The sequence below is a fragment of the Hydra viridissima genome, unplaced genomic scaffold (assembly GCF_058129835.1).
Source record: "Hydra viridissima isolate aposymbiotic clone 2 unplaced genomic scaffold, HvirCarnegie_v1 scaffold_11, whole genome shotgun sequence".
In the NCBI taxonomy this organism is placed as follows: Eukaryota; Metazoa; Cnidaria; class Hydrozoa; order Anthoathecata; family Hydridae; genus Hydra; species Hydra viridissima.
In genome coordinates, this window is record NW_028324310.1 from 16,078,601 (window position 1) to 16,089,844 (window position 11,244).

General features: G+C 37.6%; 1 protein-coding gene across 2 annotated transcripts; it reads right to left on the minus strand.

The window, feature by feature from the left end:
- Positions 1 to 550: 550 nt before the first annotated feature.
- LOC149882448 (uncharacterized) lies at positions 551 to 7,754 on the minus strand. Of its 2 annotated transcripts, XM_090067431.1 has the most exons (6): positions 7,703 to 7,741; positions 3,513 to 4,864; positions 1,859 to 3,369; positions 1,532 to 1,597; positions 1,216 to 1,272; positions 551 to 1,059 (listed from the first exon to the last, which is right to left on the minus strand). In XM_090067431.1, the coding sequence occupies exons 3-6, from the start codon at positions 2,751 to 2,753 to the stop codon at positions 740 to 742; spliced, it is 1,338 nt and encodes a 445-aa protein (XP_089923557.1). In that variant the 5' UTR covers positions 2,754 to 3,369; positions 3,513 to 4,864; positions 7,703 to 7,741; the 3' UTR covers positions 551 to 739. The 2 variants fall into 2 exon arrangements, with proteins under 2 accessions (XP_089923557.1, XP_089923556.1); XM_090067430.1 differs by lacking the exons at positions 551 to 1,059; positions 1,216 to 1,272; positions 1,532 to 1,597 and having other exon boundaries at positions 2,638 to 4,864; positions 7,703 to 7,754.
- Between the last annotated feature and the right edge of the window lie 3,490 nt (positions 7,755 to 11,244).

Genomic DNA, 11,244 nt, shown 5'->3' on the forward strand with positions numbered 1-11,244 from the left:
GAATTGGATGGCAAGATTCGTGTGCTTTCTCTTTCGTTTAAGGTACTTCTTGAATATTTTTTCAAAGAAAAGTTAGCGTAGTTTTCCCCTTTTAAGTTTAGCTTACGCAGCTTGACATCACAAAACGCAAAAACCAATAAGGCATGATAAAATACAAGATAAACGTAAAATAAAATAGAAGTGAAACAAAAGTTAGACTGCATAAAAACAAAAAAAACAAAAAAAAACATAATATACTTCTATGTATGTTTACATTGAACTAAATAAAATCCTTTGTGTAAATATATGAAAAAATAGAGAGTAAGAGTTCATAAAAAAGCCTCGCTATTTTGCTGAAGAAGAAATGGATGTCTAGATCTTTTAAAATAAGGAACTTTTTGATTTCTTTTTCCGAAAAATGGTTGGAGCAGTTTTCCTTTTTTAAATTTCACTTATGCAGTTTAACATCATAGGAAATATTATTTTGCTTTTTAACAAACTCTTAAAAACATCAGAAGTAATTCTAAATGCAACTCTATTAAAAGTTTTCACAGAATAACAAAACGACTTCTTTTTTTTTTTTTTAAAGATAAAAAAAAAGTTTGAACTATATTTAAATAAGAAATGTGAGAACAGTTTAACAGAACTTCTTGTTTATTATGTCTTTAGCGAAACAGATAAAAATATTTGCAAAAGAATAGATAAAACAAACTACACAAAAGGCCCATCTTTATTGCCAAACTGAACAAACTTATCTAAACTACATAAATGGTCTCACGATATTGCCATATTGAACAAACTTTTCTAAACTACCCTCTTTTTGAATTTTTAGCTTCATGTTTTTAATTTTGTCTTTAATATGGCTTCGGTAGGAGTACTTTTGCAAGACATGAATGAGCTTGTCACTGCTATGATTTGCCAAGATGCCAAGGTAATCTTTGTACGAGCAACTTGAGCTTACATCTGTAAACACGTCTTGCAAGATGTATGCCAACACCAAAGCTGCACATCGAGGAAAACTTCTGGTGTTGAACCATTCGTTGTGGCCAGGGCAAGCATTCAGCTTTTCAACTATTTCATCTAAAATTTTACAAACTCAAGTCATAACACAAAGAGATTAAATCGAACATTCATTTGGTTCTGAAGCATGACAAGATTTATTTTGTTTTTTTATTTGTTTTTTTTGTTGACCTTATTGTTTGCACTGATAGCAATAACTGGTTTTTGAAAGATTACCTAACTGGCATTGGCTAACTTCTGCTTTGTTTTCCTTTGGTCTTGTCTGAGTTGATCCTGAAATAAAATAAAACCATGTTCATTTTTCTAATTCATAAAAACCATCAACAGTTTCTAAGTGTTAGAGATGATAACAAGCTGTGCATGATTTCTAACGGTCATGTTTCTAACTTCATCATTAGAAATCGGGTAGACACAACTTTCTAAAAGTGCACTTAGCAATGATGGCTAGATTTTGTTAACAGTTAACCATCTGAAATTGTGCAAGAAGAGGTTTGTGTTTATATATGTTTGTATAAATTAGGTTTTACATTACCGATGAGTTCTTGAGTGAAAGATGGCATTTCCAACTTGATTTTTTTTCTTCTTGGATCTTTTACTTCTAAAACATAATCAGTTTTAGTATCATTCACTTGTATAAACATTTAAGCAATCACAGAATTAGTCCTGCAACAAATACATACACACTTCTGTGTTGTTCTTTTTTTTTTTTCGTCTTTTTTTATTGTTTTTTTTTTTTTTTTTTTTTTTTTTTTTTTACAGCTTTAACAATAACAATAGGGCAAGTAGTTAATTTGGGCATTTTCATTTTTTGAAAGCGTGTTGAGATTTGCATAAAAATCAAAAATCAAAAAGAATTTACCTCTGGATGTACAAGCAAGACTTTGGCTAAGTAGACTACCAACAGATTGAACAGCACCAGGTGAGGGCTCTTTTTCAAGAACAGTATCAGCCTGTTGGACTGGAACAGCTGAAAGAAACAAACTGGGTTTGGCCATCGTTTGCTGACGAGCAACAAGATTAGGAGCCAGAGGAACAGAAAAGACCTCTTTTGAAGGATTAAAAACAACTTGCAGAGAAGGAGCAACAGGAACAGGTTTGGCAACCACTTGCTTATGAGCAGGTTCAAGAAGAGCTGGTTCAAGATGAGCAGCTTCAGGAGGAGCATGGAAAACACGTGTGACAGCCATAAGATTATCTTGCTGTGAAGCAACATTAGACACTGTTTCCAGCAGAACAGAAAAGACCTCTTTTGAAGGACTGAAAGCAACTTGTTGAGCAGGAGCAGCAGAAACAGGTTTGGCAACCATTTGCTCACTAAAGTAAACTGGAGAAAGTTGTGCATGGTGTTCAATAAAATCCGGTTCATCAGGAAATAATGTTAATGCAAGAGGAGAACAAGCTGTGCCAACAGGAACAGCTAGAGTCTGATCTACATCCATACAAACAGCTTGTTCCTTAGGAACTAGTTGTGCAAGAGCAGGGGATAGTTCAAGAACTGGACCAGCGATTGTTTGTTCAGAAGGAACAGACGAAACAGGAGTTGAGCTAGGTTCACACAAGAAATCTACAACATGTTCGTTGCTGTCCTCTAAAGGAGCATTGTTTTCTACAGCTGGAGAAAATGGAACCACTGTGGTACAACCGAAAGTAGCAGCACATTCTTCAGAGTCAGAACAGGAGTCTGAATCTTCCTCAAAAATGTCCTCAACATCATGAAAACCGTACTCCTCTGCATTAGTTCGGAGCCAGTCCATCACATCCTTCTACTCCTTTGGTGGTCTCTCAGACTTTTCAACAATCAAAGACTCTATGACTCCGAAGGACTGTCCGATGCCGAGGGCAAAGCGCAACTCCTCTGCAGCGTTCCACTGGGACACATAAAAGCTATCCATTGTGTGTCTGCTGTGCTTCATGTAGAGTGTAGCAAACCGCTCGCGATCTTCTTTGCTGTTGTTGGCAAAGTAAGTGGCTATCGAACCGCGAATGCAAGTGGGAGTAAGACGCTTCATGGGAATGTTTACTTGGCTTTTTCTGAAGCAGGACGTCAGGCTAGAGGTGATAGCAGAGGAACCCATCTGGTAAACAGGCACTCTAGTTGCACCTAGTGTCACACCTTCGTCTTTGTTGGCTCTCACCGAAGGAAAAAGGGGCCTGTAGCAGTCGCTCAACTCCAAAACAGTCTTGGTGTCTGCAGCCATGTAGTGAGAGTCGTTGACAAGAAAGTCTCTGTATCTCAGCAAATAAATATCGATCAACACTTTCAAGTCGTTCGGCACTAGAATGTTTTTGGCTCCGTACTTGTATGCTGTTTTGTAGCGCTCTTGCACAATGCAATATCCACACTCACTCTTCTCAGCAGCCATGTAGTCTCTAATGTTTAAAAGAGCAATGTTAGATTTTCTTAAACTGTTAATTACAGTGACAGAGAGCAGAAGATGGTTTCGTAGAGACACAGCATTGTCTCTAGTCAGCGGAAGAGACGCCTTTCTAATCGATTCCATTAAGTCTCTTACGTATGCAGACTTGCCATATTCGGTCAGCAAACTGACATTGATGATGTTGATGCTTTTTCTTCTTTTCACAAGGCTCCTCCTCAAAGAACGAAAGGGCCTCAGCACTTTTCGCAACTCATCCACCTTGCAGCGCAAACGTCGGATGGCCTCATGAGAAAGTCCGAAATAGACGTTTCTGGCTTCACTGAAACGAAACAGGAGACAAAGGGAGACGAGGCGGTTGTACAACGTGTGACAAGACATGGCTTTTGTTTGGTCAAGTTCACTCAGCTTGGAATTGAGCTGAATTTTCTTAAAGTGCAAGGAGAAGTATCTATCCTCCAAAACATTGGAATTGGTGAGGGCGTTTGGGTGCAGCGTCAACGTGCTGTCACAACAAGTCAATATTTCCACAACTGCATTTTTGTAGATCTTTGCTTGTGACCAAGTGTTGTTGTTGGCTACCACAAGCCACTTTTCAAAGTCTCTGAAGAGCTCATCTGCTGACTGGTAATAAAAGTGAAAAGCATCTTTGTCCAGCTGAAACAAGAGTCTCTTTTCTTCGGTCAAGACATAGGAGCTGGAAACCAAGTGCTCTAAGGAATCGAAATCAGAGTCAAGGACGGATTCGGTGTTCAGCTCTTTGTTTTCTACAGAGGTGCATTGTTTTGCAGAAGGAGCCTCGGACGAACCAGCAACTGGTGAGGGCAAGCTTAAAAGAGGATCAGAGGAAAGAACCGGAGAAGAAAAAGAGGAGGAAGGCCCAGGAGCAGAGGATGCAGAGCCTGATGCAGACGCTTGTTCAGCTACTGGCTTAATACCAAAGAAGGCAGGTCGAATAAATTGAGGGACATAGAGCTTGTCGTTGTCGTATCGCTTTGCCTCTGCAATCTTTTGTTTGATCGTCTTGGAATCGTAGAAATGAGTCTCTTTCAAGTGTATGTCCAGCCGGTCGTAATACTTCCAACATTGCAAACAGGGGTAAGGTTTTGGACAGCCGGACTTGCGTTCGAGACGAGCATGCTGAAACTTCCTGACCATTGCAGAGTAAAAGATGGAAGCTTCATCCAAAGTCCAAGAATGATCTTTTTTAGTCAAGTGTCTTTTAATGCTTGTGGACGAATGTTTGCACAAAGGCATCGGACAGCTAACAGCGTACCTCTTCTTGGTACCATAGAAAGGTACAACCCTGTTTACGGAGCCACACGCTGCAACTAATGCGGCCCTGACTTTGTTTTTGAGCTTTAAGTCTCTCTGTTCTTGTGACTGCTTTCTTTTCTTTTTTTTTGCTTTAGAGTTTGGAGAAGAAGCAACAACAGAGTTGTTTTCTTGTGAAGAAGACATGTTCAGGTGTTTGTTTGCAACGGTTTAAGCTAAAAAAAAAAGAAAACAGTCGGTGAGAGTTTTTTTTCTTCTGCCTGTATCCAATCCTGGAATGTTGCGTGGATTGATGAGAAACACAACTACAGCGAAGAGCTGTGTTTTTTCGAGTCCTCTGCAAAAGAGCAAGAAGAAAGTAAAGAGAGCAACAAGAAGAAACAAAGCTTGCACTAGCAAAAGAAGAAGAACGAGAGCAACTAGCATTACATGCATGGTGGCAACAGTGATTGCTATTATGAGAAGGAGAATGAGAAAAAAAAAAGAAACAAATAAATAAAGAGATGGAGTTTGAGAGGATCTCGCAACCATATGACTCAAAGAAAGAAACTGTGTTGAAAAAAGGCAAGAGAGGGCAAATAGAACTTGCTAACAAGGACAAATGACAGACATAACTACAACAGTAACAACTCTCATTGCAAGCATAATAACAACAACAGCATCAGCATCACTGACTCAGAGAGTGTTGAAAAAACAAAACAGATTAAAAAAAACAAGCAAAGTGGCTGAACAGTAACAACAACCATTGCATGTATAACAACAGCAACAGCATCACTTAATCAGAGGGTATTGATAAAAAAAAAAAACAAAACAAAAACAAAAAAAAACAAAACAAATAAAAAAACAAAACAAGCAAACTGGGTGAACAGTAACAACTCTCATTGCAAGCATAATAACAACAACAACATCACTGACTCAGAGAGTGTTAACAAAATAAAATAGATTATAAACAAGCAAAGTGGGTGAACAGTAACAACTCTCATTGCAAGCATAAAAACCAACTACAGCAACAGCAGCATCAGCAACAGCATCACTGACTCAGAGGATATTGATAAAAAAAAAAAACAACTAACAAACACACAAACAAAAACGAATAAAAGCAAAGTTGCTGAACAGTAACAACTATCATTGCAAGTAAAACAACAACAACAGCATCAGCAACATCATCACCGAATCAGAGAGTGGTGATAAAATAAGATAGATTAAAAAACAACCAAAGCGGCTGAACAGTAACAACTCTAATTACAAGTAAAATAACAAAAGCAGCATCACTGACTCACAAGGTTTTGATAAAAAAAAAAAACAAAAAACAAACAAAGCAAGCCAAGTCGGTGAGCATTAACAAACACTCATTGCAACTATAATAACAACAACAGCAACAGCATCACTGACTCAATGGGTGTTAATAAACAAAAACAAAAACACAAACAAAGCAAGCAAAGTGGGTGAACATTAATAAGACTCATTGCAACTATAACAACAACAACAGCAACAGCATCACTGACTCAAAGGGCATTGATAAACAAAAACACAAACACAAACAAAACAAGCAAAGTGGGTGAACATTAACAACACTCATTGCAGCTATAACAAAAACAACAGCAACAGCATCACTGGCTCAAAGGGTGTTGGTAAAATAAAAAAATAAATAAAAACAAAACAAGCAAAGTGGGTGAACATTAACAAACACTCATTGCAGCTATAACAAAAACAACAGCAACAGCATCACTGGCTCAAAGGGTGTTGGTAAAATAAAAAAATAAATAAAAACAAAACAAGCAAAGTGGGTGAACATTAACAAACACTCATTGCAGCTATAACAAAAACAACAGCAACAGCATCACTGGCTCAAAGGGTGTTGGTAAAATAAAAAAATAAATAAAAACAAAACAAGCAAAGTGGGTGAACATTAACAAACACTCATTGCAGCTATAACAAAAACAACAGCAACAGCATCACTGGCTCAAAGGGTGTTGGTAAAATAAAACAATAAATAAAAACAAAACAAGCAAAGTGGGTGAACATTAACAAACACTCATTGCAGCTATAACAAAAACAACAGCAACAGCATCACTGGCTCAAAGGGTGTTGGTAAAATAAAAAAATAAATAAAAACAAAACAAGCAAAGTGGGTGAACATTAACAAACACTCATTGCAGCTATAACAAAAACAACAGCAACAGCATCACTGGCTCAAAGGGTGTTGGTAAAATAAAAAAATAAAAACAAAACAAGCAAAGTGGGTGAACATTAACAACACTCATTGCAGCTATAACAAAAACAACGGCAACAGCATCACTGGCTCAAAGGGTGTTGATAAAATAAAGAAATAAAAACAAAACAAGCAAAGTGGGTGAACAGTAACAACTCCCATTGCAAGCATAATAACGACAACAGCAACAGCAACACCATCACTGACTCAGAGAGTGTTGATAAAATAAAATAGATTATAAACAAGCAAAGTGGGTGAACATTAACAAACACTCATTGCAAGCATAAAAACTTACTCAGATAGTGTTTATAAATAAAACAAAAAACAAAAAACAAAAATACAAGCCAAGTGGGTGATTACTAACAGCGCTAACAGCAGCAACAACAGTGTCTTTAGAAACAACAAACAAGTACAACAGCAACAACTGCTTTTACAGAGTATAACAATAACAACAACATGGCACTAACAACAACAAAAGGGTTGGAATAAAAAACCTATAGGCAAAAGGAGAGCTGCATTCAGACAAGATCGATTACAAAGAAGCTCTTCTTTTGGACAGAGGAGAAACTGCTTTTGAGGGACAGAGGGACTTTTGTTGTTGTTGTTGTGCAGAAACCAACAAACTTTTATTGAACCGAATATAACCGAACATAACCGAAAGTCTTGTTTGCTTCTGTTTTGTGCCATCAAGAAGGGAAAACAAAACATCACGAAACAAACGAAGCAAACGAAACAAACAAACAAACGAACGAAACCAACAAAAAAACGATTAAATAAATAAACAAACAAACGAAACAAACAAACAAACAAAAACAAATAGGAAAAACAGAAAACGCAGTACCGAAACCTCGCCATTTTTATCCTTCCTCGAGCTTTCTTTGGGCGCCAAAGACTGAGAAAGTTGAGCAAACGTGACGTTGAGGGGGGGGGGTACTTAAAGCCAGCAGACCGACCAATGGCAAGCTTAGGAGAGACTCACGTGAATGCTACATTTTCTTTCTATGTACGCTGGATCCGCTCAAAGTCTGGAATTTTCAGCATTCACGTGTCATCACTCCAGCCACCAGATTGGCCCACACTTTGCACACTTTCAAGACTAGAACCTCACTTATACGCAAATTGAGCCAAAAAAAAAAAACTAAGTCTCGCATGGCGACAACTTTTCGAAAAGCAAACAAAGGCAAACGAAGGCAAACGAAGAAAAAACAAAAACAAATAAACAAAAACAAAACCGAAAAGGGAGAGAGAGAGAGCAAGTCGACTCATTTCTTTCGACTGCCTTAAACGAGAAGTCTAAAACGTTTAAAAGTTGAAAACTAAGTTTTTTAAATGAACTGCACCGAAAAAACTTTACGACAGTTTAGCTGGTTAAAAACGCAGAGGAAAATATTTTATAAAATTTAAGCGTTCTAAAGATGTCCATTTCTGTTTTTGTTTTTTTTATTTTGGTTTGTTTCTGGTTTGTTTCTTTTTTGAAATTCTAGCGATCGAGCATATTTGAACGGTTTCATCAACCTGTTGGCGCACGTGCTCGAGAGCTAGAACTTTGATTGCTTTTGTTGTTGAGAATGGAGAATGTCCGAGCAGGTTTTTTTATCGATTTCATCGCTTGTGGCGAGGCAAAATCAAAACGCTTTTTGGACGAAAGAAAAGAGATTAAAAGGAAAAAAGAGAAGAAAAAAAAAAAAAAAAAATATAGGTTATGTGTCATAAACATTTATTTTCTCACGCGATGACGTCTAGTTTTGTGACAGTAATTAAAATATGGTATTAAGTTTGTAATTTCTATCTTATTTTTAGTTACGGATAATTGCCAATTATGTCACGTTTAGTATACACAACGCTGTTTTCTTAATAGCAATATGATACAAACAAGTTATAAAAAAAAAAGCGTTCGCTCGATCTTCCTTAGTCAGTTGAAACAAAAAGAAATTTTCACAACATATGATTGATTTGGTTGTCCTAGCAAGCTGTTTTAGCAAACGGCTAGAGGTTGCAACTGTTGTTCATTGAAAACGAAAAATCTAGCGTCCGCAAGAAATTTTTGAATACATAATGCACACAAAAGTGGCACTAACAAATGAAAATGTAAAAAAAAATGTTTACCTTGATGCCAGACTCGCAGAGATGTTGTCGCTCGTTGCTATCGACTGCGAACAGCTTTGTTGTTTTTCGAAGTGCCTCTTCATTCTACTTATAGCCGAAGTTTTGGCTTCGAAAAAAAATACGAACGTCGTTAAGCTCAACGAGCTGCTATAATTGTTGTTCGTGCGAAAACGAAATGCTTAAAACGGATAAAAGTGTTGGCGTAATTACACTTTTCGACCGCGATGCAGTTTGTCAACTCTAGCGTACTTTTTTGGCTCGTGGAGCAAAAGCCTCATGATAATAGCAAAGGCTTAAAATGTCTTAACATGTCAGCAAAGGCTTAATATGCTTAATAAACTGTGGTTAAGCTTTTGCGGTGCAGTTCATTTACAACTTAATTTGCAACTTGCTGGCACAAGCAAACGTTTATGACTTCTCGTTTAAGACAGTTGAGCGAAATCAGTCGACTCACTCATTCTCCCTTTTCTGTTTTGTTTTTGTTTTGTTTTTTTGTTTTTGTTTTTGTTTTTTGTTTGTTTTTTTTTCTTTGTTTCTCTTTTGTTTAAAATGTAAAAAACTCGAAAGGAAAGTTGTTGCTTTGTTTGCTTATTGAAAGTTTTCGCCAGTTGCAAGACTTAGTTTTGTTTTTGTTTACTTATTAAAATATCGAGGAAAATATTTGAGGACATCGCATTCTAAAGGTGCCTTTTTAATAAAACATCTAACGATTTAGCTTTTAACGTTATGCTCAAAAGAATGCCCGTTTCGGTTTCTTTTTTCTTTTTTTTTTTTTTTTTTTCCTTTGTTTCAATTGGGCAGAGTGCTCATTTGAGCAGCCCGCCCATGATCCAAAATTAGGACTTTTCTACGAGATACTTTTCATGGACTGTTGTAATTTCAGCAGACCAACACGGTGACTAGTTGGTAGTGTGTGTTAGTTCCGCTTTCATTCACGGTTGAGCGGACCTGTTCGATTACTCGAACATTGGTCACGTCTGGAACGTGAGAATGCTAGAGTGCGTTTTACTAACAATTTTATCGCTTGTGGCCAGGAAAGCAAAACTTTCCGTTTTTGTCTTTTGCATTCTAAAGGTGCCTTCTTAATAAAACCTCTAACGATTTAGCTTTTAACGTTATGCTTAAAAGAATGCCCGTTTCGGTTTCATTTTTTTTTTCTGTTTGTTTTTGTTTTTGTTTTTTTTTTCAATTCGGCATTTTAAGGGTGCCTTTATAACAAGATCTAACGATTTAGCGTTTAATGTTGTGCTCAAAAAAAAAAAAAGTGCCTTTTATATCTCTCAATGGTCTCCAACGATAAAACTGCCGACCAATCGCAACGATTAAACAGCCGACCAATGGCAGCTCAATAGTCTCCAAACATGAAACTGCCGACCAATGGCAGCTCAGTGGTTTGAGAAGTGAGATCATTCGATTTCGTTTTATTATCTCCAGTTTGAACTAGTGCTTGGCTTTTATAAAAATTGTCAAATTTTGCCAAGCAAATCTTATACGAAACGCTACTTTGATGTCAAACCTTCGTTACTCCCTATTCCCTTCTAGCGGAGGGCCGGCTAAAAGCATGAAAAAAAGAGAGAAGGAAACTTTTTTCTTTTTTTCTTTTTCTTTTTTTTTTTTTTTTAAGAGGGGTGGGGGGGGGGGGGAAGGAGTAAGAGAATTACGGGGTTAGGATTGGAGGGGGATGAGGTTACGGTTTGGAAGCCTGGGGACAATGAAAAATTGCGTTCGTATAGTGTTAAGGTTAAAGGGTTAGGGTTAGGGTTAGGGTTAGGGTTAGGGTTAGGGTTAGGGTTAGGGCCCACGAGGGGCGTCCTTCAATTGTAAAATGCCTTTAGACGCACGTGTCTAGTCGTCTCGTTGCATCGACCTAGAGGAGTTTTCTGATAGATCTTGCGCTTTGGGCTCAGTTAATCGGTCTGTATCCATTGTAAACACGGTGTCTGCCGTTAGAAAATCGTTAACCAGGCGTTTGTGAGCTTTAACAACCATCCCTTTGAGTTTAAAACGAACGTTTCTTTAAAAGCCACTCGAGATGGAGGTACTCACGGAGGTTTGTTACGGTAACAACCCTGTGGTTTGCCATCTTCTTTCTTTCCGCAGCGTCGCAAACGCATCGGCCGGTCTCTTAGGTGACGAAAAAACGTCTGATCTCTCGACTGGAATGCTTAACGTACTAAGATTAGTAGAGTTAGTACTAAGAGTTGCATCTGGCCGCCGTAATTTTCTTCGATGATGTCTTGAAAATTTCGTGACGTCGTTTTCAAACCTCTAGGGTCG

Coding starts and splice junctions, on each gene's coding strand:
- LOC149882448 (XM_090067430.1), bottom strand. CDS start 4,835: ATGTCTTCTTCACAAGAAAACAACTCTGTTGTTGCTTCTTCTCCAAAC.